The following is a 22,467-nucleotide window of genomic DNA, read 5'->3' as shown; positions in this document are numbered from 1 at the left end:
AGGTAAAGCAAAACAATCAATGCATTTCCAACAAATATACAAACTCGGTATATCAACCTCTGGATTAGCTGCAACATCGCAGCTTGGTGTATTATTTTGTCGGACCTAACATTGCGCAGCGCCCCTTGCACACTCTTACAAGGAGAACATGAAAATTTTAATAAAGCAGCACTGGCCCTTTCTTATTCTCCTCCTCTAATGGCAGAGCCCATCTTAGTAGACTCTGGAGGAAGAATGCCTCACTCGGCATCATTGGTGCTTCCACTCGCCTGATTATGGTCGCCGCGCGATCCGTCACCTGTCTGGAGGTATGACCATGCTAATGCCGAAGCACTGAGCGATAAGGCAACAGCTATTGAACCCCACACCCATCTCTGCCTCCTCTTCCTCTGCTGCCTCAGTCGTCTAGCAGTCTCTGCAAAGACAAACAATAGGAAAAGTCAAAACTTGAGAGGCTTTGCCTGATGACCTTGGCAAACCCATGAGAATTTATATTTATCTTCGGAGTACAAACCCAAACCCATGTTGGCTAAATACAAAGGATAATGACGACAAGCGGCCAAGATACCTCGGAATCTTGACAAGAATGTTGACAAAGCATGGATAGGAAACTTGTAAGCGCAGCAAGGTGGCCAGCCCAAAAAAAAAAAAAAAATGGTCACCACACAAAAGGGAGGTTTTAATATCACAAATAGATGGACTAAGTATTAACTATCTTTCCGACCAAAGAAAAAAAAAGTATTAACTATCTTATATGCAACCAAATAAAGCCACTATTCAAAGTGAAACTAACTCGTAGTGGGAAGAAAATCTCAAGATTTTTGTTTTTTCCCCTATGAGAAATGTGAATACTCAGAAATAGAGCCAAATGCTGTAATCGGGGGAGGATAGCAGCAATTAACAAAAACAGGACCGGGCAGTTCAACTGGTGTGACTAGGTACCGGTACCGGTACCGGTCAGACTGTTTCAGGTTGAACCGGATTAGACTAGTCTGGTTAAGCAACACTTGTCACGATTTTCCAAAGTAATCATGTCATCCCTAATACTAAGCAGAGCTCATAATATCGCCTTCTCTTATAAAAGTATGAATTATGTTGGCTCTAAAGCTACAGAAAATAAACCATTATTCTCTTCTTCCAGATTTCAATTAAATTTGTAGCGATTTCATCATTAAGTCCATGTTTATTCCTACCCAATTGATAATGACTATGCTTCTGCCACTCGAATTTATCACACTCCAAAGCCCAACTGTTGATTCACTCAATCAAGTTTGTCAGCATCTTTTTTTCTCCCAAGAGAATGTATAGGGGTGCGCCACATTCAAGCCTAAATCGAAATCCAACATGTACACTTAAGGCAAACAAAGCAATTCAGTATTCTACCACAATCAGCAGGAGAAGGATATAAAATTGTGTAAAGATAAATAGTAAAGAAGATATATTGACACTGAAGGATGCTTGAAACAGAGGGGTCAAATGAGCTATGTATCCTGCATGTTACAGACTCAGCTAAAGAGAACAGCCCAAGAAGGCTAGGTTCAGAAACTCACCAATAGCTTCTTGGTTCCTCTGAGACATCTCATGATTCACAGCCTCATAATAGTGCAGTCGATCCCACAATCGTGCAATCTCAAAGTTCTTAGCCTCAAGGTGAGCTTCCATTTCCGTCTCTACTTCGGCCTTGGCCATGCCCCTCCCAATTGCTTCAGCAACAAAACGAGCAAGTTGAACTTGCTGATTCAGCTGTTCTGCGGCCTCCACATTTAATTGGTCAGACTCCAAAGTCAGATTTGCTGGTAGGGTAAGACCAGCCAGTGATAGCTGTTCCTGTATCCTCTGCCAATTGCTTTGCATATTGCTCAGGGTTTCCTCTGCTTGCTTCCGCTTCTCAATCTCCATTAACAAACTCAATCTGATCTCTCGCAGTTCCTCTTCAAGATTACGCAGACAAGATTGCGCCCCACCCTCAGAGGATAGTTCTGTTGGATGCACATAAGCACCAATGTCAATTTCAGGAAACGGGAATTTTCAAATATGATCATTGTGCGAAAAATAATTATAGAGAGACCCCAACTTAGAAATGCTATGGCTACTGATCTGATCCTTAAAAATCTACATAATATGTAAAACCCTCCTTCCCCCACTCTCTCTTAGTATCTCTCAGGGGGACACTCCCCCCCAATTCCCCCCCACCCACCCCACCCACCCCCCCTCCCCTTCTTCCTTTTTTTCCTTCTGGAGAGAGAGAGAGAGAGAGAGTAGACATTGTCATGTACCCATAAAGACTATCACATCATCACAGTCAAATTATTTCTTTGCTGTAGTTGAAAACAAAACGCTTGTCTAAAACATCCAAAGAAGAAGAACAAGATTCCAGAAAATAAATGAAACGTCCAATAGGAAAACACAGGATCTCAAATACCTTCCCATGCATCAAAGAACTCTCCCATTGGCGTGGAGAACTTCACAGAACGTTCTGCAGTGCCATTATCCTCTCCATCGGTGTTACTAGTATAACTCATTGATTCCTGAGGATCATAAAAATCTTCACTATCGACCTCTCTTTCAGGAGTCAATGGAACAGGAACAAGTGTATCAGTTTCTTCCACAAAGCCATTATTCAAATTGCTAGTCCCAACTTCCAAAGCATTAGTCGAAGGTCTGACACTGCTTCCGACCTCACAAACGTCCATACCGCTCACATGTTCATCTTCAACAGGATTAAATATCGTAAATGTAACAGGGGCATCCCCCACAGAAGCAACCTCCTCACTTTTTGCTTCAGTTACGGTAGAATTGGTGTTTGCTTCATCCATGCTCTTCTTTCTAGAGGGAACATCATCCTCCGATAAGCTCTTCACAAGACGTGGGCCACGTCTCTTGTGATTGATGACGTAGGGGGATGGAGGGAATGAGGACGGCGAATCTGGAACAGGGGTAGTCTCTGGAGTGGCATAAAGTGCCGGAGTCATTTGAGGCCGCTGAACTTTCCTCTCCATGACTGAGGTACTTCTCCTCCTCTCTAACTTTGCATTAGGCACTGGCTCAGGCATAGGAGGCTTCGACTTAGGAACAGGCATGGGGTTATTAACAGATTTGTCGGCGGATCTGGATGTTCTGGGTTCCAATAGCCTATCCAAAGCTATTGCAGTAAAAGTTGGCATGGCTCTGGGAAACAAGACATAAAATGACTTTTCAGAGAGTGTAAAACATACAAGAGAAATCAAAACGCCCCGCCTGTATGAAAAATTTCAGAAGAAACAAATAAACCTTCTTCTTAGGACGCAAAAAAAACGGATAACCTGGTTAAGGGAAAAACCTAAGCGTCCACATAATCATTCCAAAGTTTATTCAACAAGTACTCTCCAGAAAATATTCAAGCTTCCTAATTGCATAAATCATCAATAAACCTAGTAAGAAATACAGATTTCCAAAACCACTTTGCTCTAAATCAACAGGACAAGCTACATCCATATGCCAAAAAGATGGGAAATCCATTCGACTCGAGCGAACGAAAAAACGGCCATACCCTGGCTGTTGTTTGCTTGAGTCGAGAATTCAAGGTCACAGGGAAGACAAAGAACCAATTAACCAAAGGATAAACAAACATATTCAAGGCCTTCAAACCGTTCAGCTGACTACATAAATCCGACTCGCCAACCCAACAACACAAGACTCACGTCAACCCTTTGAAACAAACAAAAAGCAACTCAAATCTAGCAACGAGAAGCACGAAAAAACAACGAGACGCTCGTCATTCGCCCCGAGGAGAGAGGAGACAAGACAAATAAAATAAAAAAAAAATCAATCCCGATCCAGAGAGCGAACATTCCTCCTACGCCTCCAAACTTGTTGGGCGAAACACGCGCGAACCCCGACGCACCTATCCAACGACGCGAGCTGCCTCGAATCCGAGCAGCAGCAGCAGTAACAACAACAACACAAAAGGCAACAAACCCAGATGCGCGAAAACCACGCTAAATCCTAACCTCGAGGCGGCGATCTCGTAGGAAAACCCTAGCTGGCGGCGGAGGTAAGGAGGGAGGGAGAGAGAGAGAGAGAGAGAGAGATACAGAGGAGGGGTCAGAGGCAGGGGCGAGGGAGGGCCGAAACACGAAGGCACGAAGAAGAATCCATTCCCATCTGCGGATTCCAACAAAATATATTCGGGTGCGTCATCTTCTTCTATATATATAAAAAAAAAGGGAGCTCCTCTGAATCTTTCGGAGCCTCTCTGCTCGACCCCTTCCTCAAGTCTCTCCCTCCCTCTCTCGCGATGACCGCCTCTCCCTCTCTTCTCTTCCTCTTCCCCTTCCCCCACGCAAAGCTAGCTATTCAAACGCCACGCGATCTTCTCTTATTATTATTATTTTTTTTCTGCTTATTTTTTATTGGGTTGAATTTCTCTATTTTATTTCGCCGGCCAGCCGAATTCCTGCTCGGGCCCCCACCAGGCCCACCACTCCTCCCTCCCTCCCTCCCTCCCTCCCGGACCTCGGACTAACTCTCCTCTGCGAAAAGTCGAAAATGCCCTTGGACTTTAATCCCTTGCACCCTTTGTCACGGATTTTTGCTGGGGCTTTAAAAATGTTAAGGGAATGGAGCCCGCTCATGCCTCCCCCGTCGCCCCATCGAGTGACTCTATTTCGCTTCGAGCGCCAACTTACATTTATTTTATCAAATCCGATCGATTTCGAGTCGCTTAGCCCGACACAAGATAGCACAAGTTTCGAGGTACGAACTTATTAAGTAAGCGTAAAAAGATTTTGTAGCGTTGCATAACAGATTCTGAAATGACATCTTTACGAATTTACCAAGAAAAAAAAAAGAGCTTGCACATTAAAATAAGACCATTTAAATTGTAAGATTCCCCAAAAAAAAAAAAAAAGATACATACGCATATTTAATAGTCGAATTCCTATGATAAACCAAAAATACTTTTATTTGTAACTTGGTGAGGGGACAAGTATGGACTTTTCTCCAGCGGGAGTGCGCGCGGGGTGGCGGAGCGTGGAAGTAGCCAAAAAAAAAAAAAATTGGGGGCGGGGGGTTCTGTGAAACCTTAACCAAACGGTGTCGCTTCGGTGATTCCAGAATTGGGTTGCGGTTATTGATTCGGCTTTTTGGCCTCGTCAAAGGGCGGAGAATCTTTCCCACTCTCCCCACCTCCAAAAGTTTCGATGTGACCGTACATGCTCCCGCTGGGCCCCACTTGGATGCTTGCCTGGCACTTTCTCGACGGTCCTCCTATCCCATCTTCCTTTTCACGCAACGACGGCTAGGGTTTCGCACCACGAAACATGGAAAAAAAAAATTAAAATAAATAATTCTCTTCCAACTTAGCAAATGAAAGTGAGGGAGGCGAACTCCATATCACCTTCAAATGACTACTATCGCATAGGCTTGTATAGTAGCGACCCACGCCTAAGGTGAGTAATCGAAATTTCGATGCCTGCTAAGTTGTAAAATTGAATATTTTCTTTATCAATTTTCAGTTTAACTTGCAACATAAGTTTGGCCCATCTGATTTATTTTCTAGTTCGATCGTAAATATTTTAGACTTGACTTCTTCTTCTTCTCTTTTTAAACTTTTTTGGGTTTCTAATACTAATTCAGTTTTGGTCGACTAACGCTCCGTTTATTTCGTGAAAAATTGAATGATTCAAGGAATATTTTCCTAAAATGATTACTTATACATGTTGCAATAAAAAGTCAACGAAATAAATGTCATTATCGATAATAATTTATATCTAGATATCTCTTGATTCATTCATTTTTTTTTTTTGTAAGTAATATAAACGATTATTTTCAAGAAGAAGTTTTCAAAATTATTCATTCTCCGGTAAACAAACACATCCTAAGTATGATTTACATACTTGAATCAAGCTTTAATATTCAGTTTCTTAGCTTGATACTGGAATGGTAATTGCTGTCCCGTCCTTTCCCTTTCAGTAATTGCGCTCTCGTCCTTTTCTTAATACGGCATGCTCTTGTAGTTTTACCAATTGTTCATCGAGAAACTTACATCTTGGATGATTACCTCACGTGTCTAATTAAAGTGAGAATCGTGTGTGGAAATTTTTTTATCACTATATTTTGAAATTTCTATCGAATTGACGGGGGAATTTAAAGTTGACGGCCTAGTTCCCTCGAGGATCAAAAAAAAAAATTTTGTCATAGATCTCTCTCTTTTTTTCTAGGAATTAGATCATTAAATTTGATGGAATTCATATGCGACTAATGTACAGTCCTCCATTTTCAATAGTCCAAATTTGATCTAGTGTATATTATATTGCTTTTTGGGCATAGTATTACCGAGAAAGGTTGACTCGAACGAGCGTGTCACAAGATATGTTGAAGAAAATCAACGAGAATCGAGACAATATGAACTCTTAGACAATTTGCAGAGCGATTGAGATTGCACTGCCGCCCCACACTTGGGCACAAAGTGCTTGAATGGAGTTCAAAAGAGGCGAGAAATCTGCAAACCTAAGCGTAGGGGAAAATGAAGTGCATTGTAAATTGAGACCAAATACACGACGGCCGGTGTAGGATGGCTAGCATTTACTTCAGAGATGTCAAGTCAAAATTGGCTAAATGGACTCAGTTGGGACAAATGTAAAAGGTTTATAACTTAATTGGTTCAATTGAAGTGTTTAGAACTGAATTAATATTAATGCAATAGGTTTAATACTTTTTTGGTACTTCCACCCTTATAATCCCTTCAATTCTCCAAGATGACTACCATGGAGTCCTCATTTTCCATTCAACTTCTTTTCTTAAGTTTGCTGGCCACGTGTCCATGACTTTCTTGAACTTTAGCCTAATGTCCAATATTATCCCCTAACTTTTAAATTATTTAATATGATCTCCGAACTTTAGCCCAAAGTGTGATGTTGTCTCTAAACTTTTAATTTGTTCAATGTAGCCTCTAAATTTTTTTGTACATGTTCGGTTTAATCCCTAAATTATATGAGAATATTCAATGTTATCTTTCCATTGATTCAAGTTCAATAATACTGTGCACATTTTCATATAATTGATGGACTAAATTGAACACGTAATAAAAAGTTCATAAATCATATTGAACAAATAAAAAATTTGAGGATGACATTACACATTAGACTAAATTTAAGAGACTGCATTAAACAAATTAAAAATTCAGAGACGACATTATATATTGAGTTAAAGTTTATGAATCGTTTATGTTATCTTCCATTCTCATTTCAACTCATGATATGAACGGTGGAATACTTAGATGCGTGCACTCATTTCTTGCAAATTCAACTCTAAATCCTATACCCACATGCCTTTACTAAACCTTTTGATTTTCAATGTTCCGGTCCAACTCATCTGCTGAAATTCAAAGGAATTAACCAACACGTGATCAAAGTGGACGTACATAGTTCTTATACTAATCAAAACTTTGTGGTGATAATGGAATTAACGAGTACAAAATTCCATCCACATAATATTTTTCGAGGAAGAAAAAAAGGATGAAGGTATGACTTTTTGGGTGGGTTGAAAAGGTCGAAAGGCCATTTCTGATGTCATGGGCAGCGGGCGCTCGAATGTTGCCGTATATTCATCGTTTCGTGACGGATTGTAAATTTTTCTATGTTTTTCATAATTTATATACCAAATATTGTGGCACATAAAAAAAAAATTAAAGTTTGAATTAATACTACGAAAAATCTCAAATTGGTACACCAGTGACAAATTTACCCTAAATTATTTTTTTGATCACCGAAAACCCCAAACTAATATACCTTTGACAAATTTATCTCAAACTGGTATACCCGTGATAAATTTGCACTCCGTCGATTTTCGTTAAATTTTACTGTTAAATTGCTAAATTGGGTGACACGTCGCAATTGTCGAAGGTAGTTGTTTGGGGTTTTTACCCTCTATTGTATCAATTTGAAATTTTTCGTGGTATTAATTCAATTTAATGTAAACTAACGAATGATAAATTTGTCACATATACACCAATTTGAGGTTTTTAGTGGTTAAAATAATTAGTTTAAAATAAATTTATCACGGATGTACTAGTTTGAAATTTTGATTTTCGAAAAAATAGTTTGGGATAAATTTGTCATAGGTGTATCGCTTTGAAATTTTATGGTAAAAAAAATAGGTTGTAATAAATTTGTCACATGTATATCAATTTAAGATTTTTCATCGTAATAACCCTTAAAATTTTTTTGATTGATGGAGGAGATTTATTATCTTATTTTTAATTATCGGATGACCATGAAGGGGCGTTTCCCAAAGATCCCTAACGACATACATTTTTAAAGATGTACCTGCCGATGGCGACAAAGAGGCCAGAGAATTCTAGAACATCGGATCAACACCTATGATTCACCATCTAAAGTTGACTTTTTTTGCTTTGTTTCGAACAGCCAACACGTGGTTTCAGTATTGCAAGCCAAAAACATTCTAAAAGCAAGACCGAGGAATAGCGCCGTTCATCTAAGCAAAAATGTGTTGTTCCGTTAAATATCCGTCCACGTCGCGCGCTCGCCATTACACGTAGGACAATCGGTGATGGCTCGACTCTCATATCCGATAATCAAGCGAGAATAGATCGAGAGAATTTAATTACAATTTCTCTCAAAGGTTTAGGGCTAAATTGGTTCAATTTAAGATTTACGACTCGAGCGAATTCAACGCAATAGTATAAAGACCGACCTTTGTAATTTTCCTATACCATGGCGTATACATAGCATAATGTAGTTTTACTTTGCACATATTCAGCATAGACATCCCATTTTGTCCGATCTTTTATGACACAAGTAGAATTTTACTTATCGTCTAAATTTTCATCCTCACTTTTTAAAAGTTCGTTCTGCATTTCTTTAGGAAAAATTGCAAAAAAAAACCCTAAACCTATTACACTTTTATCAATTCAGTCCTAAACCTTTTAAGTTTGCTAATTTAGTCATAAACTTGTTTGCATTTGTGCTAATTCAATCATGAATCTTTTTTTTTGTGCTAATTAAGTCTTAAATCTTTTGAATTTGCGTCAATTCAATCACTCCGACCAACATTTTCCGTGCTAGCGCTTACGTGGATGTCGGTGCTCATGTTGAAAATTATCCGCGTTAACCCCTGCGGCGCCGATCGGCATCCATGTCGGCACTAGTTGGTCAAAGTTGATCAAATGGATTGAATTGGCACAAATGTAAAATGTTTTGAACTGAATTGGCAAAAAAAAAAAAAGTTTATGACTAAATTGACACAAATGCAAAAGATTTAGAATTGAATTGGCAAATTTAACAAGTTTTAGGATTGAATTGATAAAATTGCAATAGGTTTAGGACTTTTCCCGACAATTTTCCCCATTTCTTTATAGTGTTTGGCCAGAATTTCTCCAACGACGAAAAATCTTTCACCTAAAGTTCCTCTTTAGCTTTTAATTAAAAGGAAATGGGGTCATGTGGCGACTCCGGATGGGAAATTGAATGGGGTTTTGAGACCGGTAAACGCAGTGGAATATATTTGTTAACCAAAACCCTAAACAGGATCCATGCGTGTATTGAAATCAATAGGTGTTCAAGACGTACCTTTTGTGGATCGAAGATAAATTGATAATCGGTTGTGTCTGGATTAGCGTCCCAATTGTTGCACTTTTACCGGTATCCACACACACAAACTATAGTCTCCAACGATCCAAGTGCTAGCTTACAAATCTTGGAGCTCATCTTGCTTGATTGGCTTTATTCTTTGAGACTCTCTCAAAGATCTAAGAACAGATAACGATTCTCTATCTTTGTTTGTTTTTCTCCTTCGGAATAAGACTTTCTTGATTCTATATCAGACGTCTCTAGGGTTTTTCCCTGTCTATATATGACCTCAATATTTACGCGTAACAAAAGAAGTAGGGTCGGGCGATTCGGGCCCGCCAAACTGTCTATCTTCAATTGTGCGTTTAATCGTTATCTCATAACATGCACGATTACGTAAATATTTAGAATAAGAGAATAAATTAAAATCTACTTCTTAAGTAGATCAAGGTGCAAGGAAAATATTAACTCGGTTCGTGATTGTATGTGACCCCGTAGGTTCACTAAACATTAATAATGTACTCGAAACCTTTTTTGGTCCACAAGTCATAAGCGGTCTCTAGCAACATATTATGACTACCTAAGTATAGTGAATGTCGTTTTTCGACACAACTTAATCCACAACTAATGTTAGAGTATCAACCTTGATTAATTCCTAAGCGGACCGCCAACAATCTCCCACTTGCACTAGAACCAATTTTACAAACTAAGTCCCTTTGTCACTTAATGTCCGAGTTAAGCATAAGTCAGGACAAGTGTCATCCTTTTATAGCTCAAACTCATTTTCCAGATACCGCAGCTAGACTATCAAACCAAGTAGTTGACCCTTCAACTCACTTGAGCATGGCCATGCATTTCACAGTCTCAACTATACGGGAGGCCAAGATATCATACTCTTGTTATATGAGAGGGACAAATCACATCTTGTCTACTCACATCTCTCAACACGATTCGTGACATGCCCCACCATTACATTTATAATCACCTATTACAGCTGACGTTTGGTAATGTTAAAGCATGCCAATTCACGTCTAGGAAACAACAGGTAGACTCGGGTCAAAGGACTATACTCTATAGCTATGATGAGAAACACTAATGACATTATATAATAATCCTACAGTATTCTCATGGCGGGTCTATCCAATACAATGTTCTCCAACATGTATTCCATGTGATCAACTTTATATCTCTATATTCATGACCCGTGAAACTTGGTCATCGGTTGACTCACATGCTAGTCTCAAACACCATTGGCGTCCCAATGCTTAATGACAATTGACTATAGACATTTAGAATATTAATATCCATTTTATTAATAAAGTTTCATGATCAAATCATGCATTTAATTATCTACTAAGGATATTCAACATTCGGGGGACTAAGATTTCGCATTTAATCATATACTCAAATTAAATCGAAATCAAATATAAAATATATTTTATTAATGAACAATGAAAATGTATATAACATATACTCCCACTCACATCAACACCAATCACTAATGTGTCTAAGGCCTAAAGCGTTACAATGACGTCCATGCTTAGGTTGTGGAAGAGCCTTCATCAACGGATCAGCTACATTCAACTCCGTTGCAACTTTACACATCTTAACATCGCCTCTATCAATGAATTCTCGAACGAGGTAATACTTCCCGATTATGTGTTTGGTCTTCCGGTGAGACCCACGCTCTTTAGCCAAAGCTATGGCCCCATTGTTGTCACAATAGAGGTCTACTGGATTCGAACTAGTGGGACTAATTCCCAGTTCTTCTATGAACTTTCGAATCCAAACAGCTTCCTTTGATGCTTCTGAAGCAGCAGTATACTCGGCTTCAGTTGTAGAATCTACAATATTGTTCAGTTTGGAACTCTTCCAGCACATCGCTACACCATTCACACAAAAGATAAATCCCGATTGCGATCGAAAGTCGTCTTTGTCGGTTTGGAAATTAACATTAGTGTATCCACTTACAGTGATCTGTTCCTCACCTCTATAGACTAAGAATAAATCCTTAGTTCTTTTCAAGTACTTAAGGATATTTTTTACAACTATCCAGTGAGGTTCTCCTGGATCTAACTAGTATCTACTTGTCATGCTCAATGCACAAGCAAGATCGGGACGAGTACACAACATAGCATACATGATGGATCCTACAACCGATGCATAAGGAATCCTACTCATGCGGTCTCGCTCATTTTGTGTTGAAGGACACCGAGTCTTGCTAAGACTTATGCCATGTGCCACCGGGAGAAAACCTTTCTTGGAGTCTTGCATTTTAAACCTATTGATTACTTTGTCAACCTATGTACTTTGACTAGTCCAATAAGTCTCTTTCATCTATCTCTATACATCCCGATTCCCAAGATATAGTTTGCATCTCCCATGTCCTTCATGGAGAAACATTTTCCTAGCCATGTCTTAACCGATTGAAGCATAGGAATGTCGTTTCTAATGAGTAGTATATCATTCACATACAACACTAGAAACACAATTGCGCTTCCACTAGACTTCTTGTATACACAAGCTTCTTCTTTATTTCTAATGAAGCCAAACTCTTTGACAGTTTCATCGAAAAGAATATTCCAGCTCGGTGATGCCTGCTGCAATCCATAAATAGAACGTTGAAGCTTGCATATCTTCCCAGCGTTATCTAGTGATGTAAAGCCTTCGGGCTGTGTCATATACACATCCTCATCTAGGTTGCCGTTAAGGAAAGCTATCTTTACATCCATTTGCCATATCCGATAGTCATAATATGCAGCAAATGCTAGGATAATCCGAATGGACTTAAGCATAGCCACTAGTGAATAGGTTCATTATAATCAATACCAAGAGTTTGTTTGAAACCTTTAGCTACCGATCGTGCCTTATGGATGTGAACCTTTCCATCCATATTAGTTTTCTTCTTGAAAACCCACTTGGACCCCGCAGGTTTGACACCTTCGGGAGGATCAACCAAAGTCCAAACTTTGTTTTGATGCATTGAGTCCATTTCGGATTTCATGGTCTAAAGCCATTTATCGGAGACTGGGCCCATCATAGCTTCTGCATAGGTCGTAGGCTCGTCATTTTCTATGAACAATAGATGACGATATTCTGTCACATGAAAACCATATCTCATAGGCTCATGATGTGTTATTTCATACCTATGAATTATAAGTGCCATTGAAGTAGACTCTACAACTCTTTGTAGATCTAATTGAGGTTTCTCATGAATTGAAACACCATATTATGGCATAATAACTTCTTCGAGGTTTACCTTATTCCCACTGGTTCCTTTAGTAAGAAACTCTTTCTCTCAAAAGACATCATTTAAAGTAACAAACACTTTGTTCTCCGATGGGTTGTAAACGTAATATCCTTTCGTTTCCTTAGGATATCCCATAAAGAAGCATTTATCAAATTTGGGTCCAAGCTTATCGTAGAGTAAACGTTTTACATGAGCTTCGCAACCCCAAATCTTTAGAAAAGACATACTATGAACTTTTCCCGTCCACATCTCAAATGGTGTCTTCTCTACAACTTTGAATGGACTTCTATTTAGTGTGAAAGCAAATGTCTCGAGTGCATATCCCTAGAAAGATAATGGAAGATCTGAATGACTCATCATTGATCGAATTATGTCTAACAAAATTCGATTTCTCCTCTCAGAAACACCATTCCTGTTACACCCCGCATCCTTGCGAGCGCACGAACATCCCTCAGGTCCGTAATTCACTCGCGAATAATCCCGGGAACACTTGACGAACGATGAATACGCGAGATGTAATGCGCATGCGGAAGAAAATGAATAATAAACACGTAAAATAAAACGAGAGGACTCAGAAGGCATAAACAACCACACATACTTAGTCATCACATAACATAATACTTAGTTTTCACACATAGATATAAAACACGATTACAACAATGGGTTCGGACTAAGGTGATACATGGCATCAATAGAAGATAACACCTAACCTAGGTCAAACTCCTCCATATCTAAGAGGGTACTAAAAGGTAGGTATCCAAACCGCACCTAAGGGTCGGACTCGTCATCGGTAGTGTTGTCAACAGGGGGAGCGCACATAGGGCAAAGCTCATCTCATGAAAATTCTCATCCTCTTCAATCTCCGACTCATCGACCTCCTCGGGCTCTGATTCCTCGAGATCTTCAGGCTCTGGCTTTGACTCCTCGAGATCTTCAGGCTTTGGCTCCTTGACCTCCACGGGCTCTATCTCGGCATCTAACTCGTGATTCGGCTCGTCGGCGTCCATATGGTCCTCTATGGCGGCTCCCGGCTCCTCAAGTCCTCCATCCATGTCGGGATGTCCGGCCACGGGAATCTCCGGTACAGGTATCGGCTCCGCTACGGGCTCCACTTCTGCAGCTCCTACGACGGGGGCGTCGGGTCTCTTGGATCCGGCAGTCTCGAGTACATCATCGGGAATGACCTTATCCCTAAGGGGTCCAAAATGTGTGGCTCCATCTCTATATGTCCACGATACAAAGGTAAAGGGTTTCCAATGCTCGCCTCCATCGTCCACCCATAAAGTACACGCTCTCCGATAGTACGTCCGATCCGGTCCTACTCGGTACTCGGTAATGACAGGCTCAAACTCCTTCGAGAGCCCAAAAATCCTCAACATCGTAATGGGTCAAGGTCTAGGGTCCGGAAAAAAATGGATCCCGCAACGGGGTGAGATTTACATCTCGGTGAATCGAACCTAATCCTAACCTAGTCCATTAGTACCTCCGAACAATTCTAATTACATCAATCAAGGTAATGCAACCTATGTGATGAACAAGGCAATCATCATGACAAATACAATAACGGAGCATGGCATGGCACTTAAGCGTTTTTAACTTCAATTCAAGTCAAACCCAATTCATAATTAAGGCAAAGCTTCGTACTAAAGCACATAAGCACACAAACTTGGCCATTACAATTCCTTTCTTTCAATTGTCTCGATTTCATATAAATATAATACAACGAAATGATTCGGTCAATATAACGACTCTTGAGGCTCAAGGCCCTCGAGATGATTCAGTCGATTATACGACTCTCGCTTGCGAGATGATTAGGTCAAATATCGACTTTCAACCCTCCAGCTCCTTCGAGATGATTCGATCGATATAAAACTCTCGCGTCCGGACCTCGAGATGATTCGGTCAATGTAGTGACTCTCGACACTCCAACTCATCGAGATGATTCGGTCGACTACAAGACTCTCGAGCCGCAAGACCTCGTCGGGTCGGTCGGGATCAAACACCCGCGGCGCAATGCATTAGCCATTTAATTAGGATATTTTTCTCAAGACATTACTCTCCGAACAATCACACATGTTCAGTCCTTTAGCCCATTAATCCAGTCAATACAACGCATCAAGTAACATACACGAGACGATTATACATATCCCCGGCCAAGAATATCAAGTACGACTAGCACAAGTCAATTGGCCACGTTTCCTTTGTAGAAACTGAATATTAAGTATAATAAACCATTTAATCGCATTTTTCCTTTAATGGCCGAGCACCACAATTCACTCTCCAAACTACCGCTTGATTCACAATCACCAACTCGTGACCGCACACAACTAATACACATTCAAGTTGATTGGTTTATTTAGCCTCATTACGAATCAAGCAAGACATTTCGGTTCCTAGAAGTTCATGGTGCTCTAAATGTCCATTTCCGCCATAACCACTTTTTAATGCAAAATCAAGCATAACAAGCTCAAGTTCCAAACGAGGCAAGCCTATGCATATTAAGCCTCAACTCGGCCCTAGCATAACACATATAACCGACCACATTTCATCATGTAAGGACCATTGAACCAACACAATATCTCGAGCACAAGTTCGTCATATTCATCCCGCAAAAATCAGATTTTTGGCACCATCAACTCCTCCATAAAACAGCCCACTATCTCTAATTAATCCAACTCTAAACGAACCTTAGTAACCTAACGTACTAGGGAAAGGTTATGAACAACTCACCGAAACTCGAGCTAGCCAAAAATCAGTCCAAGGAGGGCAGCAAGACTCGCGGTTCGACTTGGTCCGGCAATGGGCAGATTCGGTTCTAGGGAGAGCACGTCGAAATCAGTCAACAAAACTCACTAAATTTCATCCTCAACCTTAAATACATGTTGCCTCATGTCTAAACTAAGTTCAAGGAGTGTCTTACCGAAGAATGAAGCTAAGACAAGCTCCCAAAGGGCCTAAAAATCTCCTCGGGTTCGGACCGGATCCGGGCAGCGACCTTTGTTGCTTAAAAAGGTTCTACAAGACAAACGGTTGGGTGGATTTGGACGTGTAATATGTCATTGGAACGGTAAAAGAGAGAGAGCTTTCCAGTGAGTAGTGGCTCATTGGGTTTGGACAACGGACGACGGAGATATAGCCGAAACAACAAGCGGCAACGGGGCCGGTCCGACGGGCAGCTAGAGGAAAAAAGAGAAGTGAGGGAGGGAGAGAGGGATCTTGGTCGGCCAAAGGAGGGAAAATGGAGGAGGAGTAAAGTGTTCCAAAGCCTTCTTCAAGTTAAAAGAATGTGCAAAGAGTAAGTGGGAGTTGGTATTGGGATTTTATGACATGTGATAGACTAAATTAAATGAAAGACACTTGAAATGGCTAGTTGATGTAAATAGTGAAAGTGGTTGGGGGGGTTTCAAGTCTTGATCAACTCTTGTCATCTTTGTCTCTTACTCACAAAATCTCAAGCTTGAATGACCATTGAATGACATGAATAGTAAGAGTGGGTAGAGAGTTGTTCTTGTTGTACTTTGATGGACAACTTCGGGGACAACTAGATTGCCTAAGAAAGACAAGGTTGAATGACAAGGGGATTGACTTGTAAGAGGAAATCTAATCTTGTCATCTTATCCAAAAAGTCAAGAGCACATGGGGAAATGATCTTCTTCATTCTCGGCCATTAGGGGTTAAGATTAAAATCATCGTTTCGCAATTCCGATCGAACTCGTTTGTTTCCAAACTCTTTGGAACGATCCCTAGTCTAGTTTACCTCGATGAAACGACGTCCAATTTATTGTACGTTGGAACCCCAAACTCTTGACGACCAATCCAGAAGTCAAATTAATGCTCAAACTCGCTCGATTTCCGATTTCAATGCATCTCAAACTAACGGGTGGCTTTTTGGGAGTAACGCTTATCGACCCGTGAAAATGTCATGTTTAAGAGTTACTCGATCGGTGGCGACCTTGGTTGTCATGTAATTGCAAAGGTCAATCGCTAGCTCAAAAGGGCGTGATCGTCAGGAATTAGTTTAGGTTAAATTCGCAAATTATACAATGGTTGTACGGAGTCACCCGTGTACCAATCGTATAACGCTAGCAAACCGTTCTAAGACCAATTTCAGATCGGCTTGTAATGATTCAAGATATTCCCTTGGCAATCCTTATGGTCAAGGTACCATCCACAATCGAGTTCTTTAGTCCACGTACTTAAATCTCGCTTAGCCTTTCCCATTCGGTTAGTTAACTCAGAGTGATTAGATCCGAGCGAGATTTGGCTGAAATACATCGATAGATACTTATTTCATTTATAAGCTTCGAAATGGGGTCGAAATTCAGAATGTCACAATTCCACCGTGGTGTTCCAGGGGGAGTAAGTTGTGAAACAATTCCACACTCCTTGATATGGTCATTGAACTCTTAGCTTAGATATTCTCCTTCTCGATTAGATCAAAGAGCCTTGATATTCTTGCCAAGTGGATTTTGTACTTTATTCTAAAATTCCTTGAACTTTTCAAAGGACTCAGATTTATGTTTCATCAAATAAACATATCCATATCTACTAAAATTATCATTAAATGTAATAAAATACTGATGACCTCCTTTGATCGTAGAACTTAGTAGTCCACACACATCGGTATGTATAAGGGCCAATAATTCTTTTGCTCTTTTACTTTGATTAGTAAAAGGAGCTTTTGTTATTTTTCCAACTAAACATGATTCACACATATCAAATGCATTTAATAGCCCATCACTATAGAGCTTGTAAATTCATTTCTCGTTTATGTGGCCTAATCGACAATGCCATAGGTAGGTTGGATTCAAATAATTAGATTTAAACCTTTTTGTATTTATATTATAGATTGGCATATCATGATTTAGAACATATATCCCATCTACAATATAGGCGCTACCATCAAACAATTCATTAAGATAAAATGAACAACTATTGTTCTTTATATCAAAATAGAAACATTCCTTGTCCAAACAAGAAACAGAAATAATATTCTTGTGTATAGTAGGTAAATAGTAGCAATTATTCAATTATAAATTCATGCCGGAAGGTAAAGCTACATCATATGTTCCTACGGCTAATGCAGCAACTCTTGCTCCATTTCCAACACGTAGTTCCACTTCACCTTTTGCGAGTGTTCTACTTCGGTTTAGTCTCTACACATTCAAACAAATGTGAGTACCACAACCGGTATCTAATACCCATAAAGTAGAACGAGTAGTAACATTTACTTCTATAACACAAATACCTGAAGTGGAAGTTTCACTTCCCTTCTTCTTCTTCAAATCCTCCAAATATTTCTTGCAATTCCTCTTCCAATGTCTATTATCACCACAATGGAAGAAGATAGCATCAACAATCGGACCCGATTTGATCTTGAATTTAGGCTTGGGCTTAGTACCCTTGCCCTTACCCTTGACCTTACCTGGCTTCTTAAAGCCTTTCTCCTTTTGAATTATGAGAACATTAGGGGTAAGGCCCTTCTTGATATTATGTTCAGCAGTTTTGAGCATCCCATGCAATTCAGTCAAAGACTTATTAAGATTATGTATGTTATAGTTCATAACAAACATGTCATAATTATGAGGCAATGACTCAAGAATAATGTTAGCAGCCAACTCTTGACTAATGGGAGAGCCCAATCGCTTCAGGTTTTCAATATAACCTATAATCTTTATGACATGTGGGCTAACCGAGCTCCCACTTGCTAGCTTACACTCAATTAAGGCCTTTACCGTCCGGTACCTTTTAGTGCGTATCTGCTCCCGAAACAAATTTTTCAGGTTCATAATCATACCATAGGCATCCACGTTCTCAAATTGCTTATGAAGGTCCGAGTTCATGGTAGCTAACATTAGACATGATGCATCCAATGCATCATCATTATGCTTCGGTAAGCATTTCTTTCAAGCATGGGGAGCGTTGGAAGGAGGTGCCTTCTAGGGAAGTGGTTTCTCTTGGATATAATTCTTTTTCTCCCGCTCGAGAACAATTCTCAAGCTTTTATACCAGTCCAAAAAGTTTGAACTTTGTCCTTCTCAAGGACGGATCGCAGTGAAAAGCTTGATGTAGAGCTATTTGCCACTATCTACAACAAATATGTAAGGTGAATTGTTCCTTAATATTATTAATAATAAACTCCCACTATACTTTTATAATGTGTCCCTATAAATATAGTGGACCAAGATTCATATTTCACCAAGATTCGAGTAAACTTTGGCTTATCGCTCAAGACTTGGTTATATAGGTAGACAACTCTTTGTCAATTGTATCGAATATAACTCTTGGTTGTTAGGGTTGACATCTCATGTCTTATTCTCAAACTCTATGCCTCGATGCCCAAAACTATTTTGATGGCCTCGTTAAGTAAACCAATCTTGATATATGGATAACAATTATCTATCCTAGCTTACTCAAATAGTAAAAGACACCATGCTTTGGCAGGCCCATCTTTTGACGATTCAAGTCTTGACAGGTGTATAATTGGAAAGACATCATTTTATTACTTAATTTTATTTGGGACTTTCGATGTTTAGTTAGTGATGAATGTATGCATCTTATGGATATAAACGAAATATCACTTATCACAACAAGGTACATCAATCATTGGGTTTAATATCAATTGAACAAACAATTCCATGCGTGGGTCAAGGGGGTTACGCCCCCTCGGGCAGCGCCCCTCTCGAGGTTAAGGGGCAGAGCCCTTTACGGTGGTCTAGCGGGGTCGAAGGGGCAACGCTTCTCGTAGGGGCTCGAGGGCAACGCCTTCGAAACCTAGACAAAATTCTCAATTCTGTTTTCACAGGAAACCGACCGTCCCCTTGAACCATCTTTGCTAGGGTGGGCGGTTTCAACTAAACCATCCCTAAGGCCATCCTTACGTCGTTTCTTCTCAACTCCCTAAACAGAATTCATAATTCTATTTTCTTAACAAAACGCATTTGGATCAATCACATTAATCCACATCATTGCATGAATTCAAATTTGTTTCAATGTGAAATTACTCAAATTGATCATATCAATTCGTATTTCCAATTCATCTAACCCTAATCAAGAATCACTTCAGGCATACATCATATGTATCAACAATTAGGGTTTGCGATTCAACTTCAATATATCACAAGATACTCTAATACTACTGAAAGGGGTTTTGAGACTAGTAAACGTAGCGGAATATATTTGTAAACCAAAACCCTAAACAGGATCCATGCGTATATTGAAATCACTAGTTTTTCAAGAAGCACCTTTTGCGGATCGAAGATAGATTGACAATTGGTTGTGTCCGGATTAACACTCCAATTATTGCGTCTCTACCGATATCCATACACACGAACCGTAATCTCCGACGATCCAAGTGCTAGCTTTCTTGGAGCTCCTCTTGCTTGATTGGCTTTGTTCTTTGAGACTCTCAAAGATCAAAGAACAGAGAATGATTCTCTGTCTTTGTTTGTTTTTCTCCTTTGGAATAAGACTTTCTTGATTCTATATCAGACGTCTCTAGGGTTTTTCCCTGTCTATATATAGCCTCAATATTTACGCGTAACAAAAAAAGTGGGGCCGGGCGATTCGAGCCCGCCAAACCGCCTATCTTCAATCGTGCGTTTAATCATTATTTCATAACACGCACGATCGCGTAAATATTTAGAATAGGAGAATAAATTAAAATCTAATTCTTAAGTAGATCAAGGCTTAGAGAAAATATTAACTTAGTTCGTGATTGTGTGCAATCTTGTAAGTTCACTAAACATTAGCAATGTGCTCAAAACCCTTTTTGGCACATAAGTCATAAAACGTCTCTAGCAACACATTATGATTAACTAAGTATAGTGAATTTCGTTTTTCGATACAACCTAATCCACAACTAGTGTTAGAGTATCAACCTTGATTAGTTCCCGTAGGCGACCGCTAACAAAAATATCCAGACAAATAAAGGAGTCAATAACTTGAATTTTGACAAGATTATACGGATGCAAACCGAGCCAGAATTTAATCGACGACAAGATCTGAAAAATACAAACTTCACGACAGGACCAACGTAAATAAAGTATGTCGAAATTAAATCGACGGCAAAGCTTGAAATCACCATGATATTACATCAGAATTTGATCGATGACGTAATACCCAGGATAAAGATACATGCCGAATTTTAATCAATGACGTGAATTCGAAAGTTAAAGCTAATCTAGTGGTTGTTTTTAGTACTCCTGCGAGTCCCGTGCCCATATTCTCACAATCTCTTGATCTTGTCCTTGAGCGGTTGTTCCTATGAAAATCCCTATGAACGCTATTATTCGGTGCAAGCATATTATGAATAATGGTGTCACCGTCATTATTAGTGTTGTTATCATTGACGGCATTAAAAGTGATTGTCTGCATGTCTCTTGATTGAGTACATATAGACAGGATTATATTTGGATTATTCGGATGTTCCTATAAAAACAAAGAAAACAAAAATAAATACTTTAAAAATTTGGGACAGGAATTTAAATAAGGCGTGTGTACTCATAATCTACGCAATAAAAAAAGTTTAACTTCTTCTTAATAATCTAATAAAGTTCCTCAAGCTAGCTTTGAACCTAATTCCTCAAGAGAATTCCCCAAAGGTAAGCCTAGGTAATGAACATTCTACATTACTTATACATGAATGTCACGTTGCATGCTCCTTTAAATCATGAACCATGACAGATTTACTCTTGGTCCGGAATACCGTTCTTAACGATATCAAGGCTTACCAAATAACATTTCGTCGCGATTTATATGTCTTGCAAATTCTTTTACTACATACATATATTGTGATAAGGGAATATGTTTGTATTCACATTGGGACTCAAAAGATCTTTATATTTATACATTCATTTGCCAAAGTGTTTAGACTTTATTTGTAGAAAGAGGAGTCCTCTAATTAGTTTTTTTTTTTTTTTGGGACTATTTCCAATTAGTTGGTTCTTCTAAGTGATGTGTGTGGGGAAATTTGGACAGACTTGAGCTTTTGTGTATGACGTGGCTGAATCACAAAGCTCCATTCCACTCAATTTTCTAAGGTTGAATGTACATGCTTACTCTTTTAAGCATGGCCAACCACCCGGGTAGCACGTTATGGTTCAAAACTTCCATAATCACTTCCTAAACCAAACATGAATCTTTCAATTCATTTGGCTCTCACGCTCAAATATTGAAAATATACGCTTACTTTTTTAAGCATGGCCATTGATTTGAACAATTTCTTAAGTTAATTTATTGACTTTAACTAACTATGAAGCATGATTAAAAAAAAGAGAGAGATTAGAGTGATGGGTGTTATTTGAGATAATTAAAAGATAAATTATAGATTTTTCATATCTTTCTTGATTCTCCATACATATTACTATTAGATTGAGAATAATTTTCCTTGATTGTACGAATTCTTAATTGATCCTGGTTGATTGTAATTGATCGTGTAATACATTATTATGTTAAATAATCATCTTGTAAAGTATATAAATACCCTTTTGACAAGAAAAAAAGTATATAAATACCTCATAAAAACACATGAAAATCACATGATTCTCCCTTGCGCATATTTTTATTAGGGTAGCTATCAATGCGCCCTAAAAAGGTCATCGAGATCTCTCGCTGCATTATTGTCGATCGCTGTGGAAGAGCGGTGTA

At 39.3% G+C, this 22,467-nt stretch overlaps 2 protein-coding genes across 2 annotated transcripts in view; one reads left to right on the top strand and one right to left on the bottom strand.

Annotated features, from left to right (window-relative positions):
- LOC115736252 (transmembrane protein 53-B) overlaps window positions 1–22,467 on the top strand; it is a 391,123-nt gene that overhangs the window by 332,071 nt on the left and 36,585 nt on the right. The gene's annotated exons all lie outside the window — the stretch shown is intronic.
- LOC115736240 lies at window positions 4–4,185 on the bottom strand. Its single transcript, XM_030667829.2, has 4 exons — window positions 3,990–4,185; window positions 2,423–3,168; window positions 1,551–1,979; window positions 4–415 (listed from the first exon to the last, which is right to left on the bottom strand). Exons 2-4 carry the CDS (start codon window positions 3,162–3,164, stop codon window positions 240–242), a joined length of 1,347 nt encoding a protein of 448 aa, XP_030523689.2. The 5' UTR covers window positions 3,165–3,168; window positions 3,990–4,185; the 3' UTR covers window positions 4–239.

The sequence above is a fragment of the Rhodamnia argentea genome, chromosome 11 (assembly GCF_020921035.1).
Source record: "Rhodamnia argentea isolate NSW1041297 chromosome 11, ASM2092103v1, whole genome shotgun sequence".
NCBI classification, from domain to species: Eukaryota; Viridiplantae; Streptophyta; class Magnoliopsida; order Myrtales; family Myrtaceae; genus Rhodamnia; species Rhodamnia argentea.
Note: the sequence above shows the minus strand (reverse complement) of the source record. Positions and strands in the feature narration are given on the sequence as shown.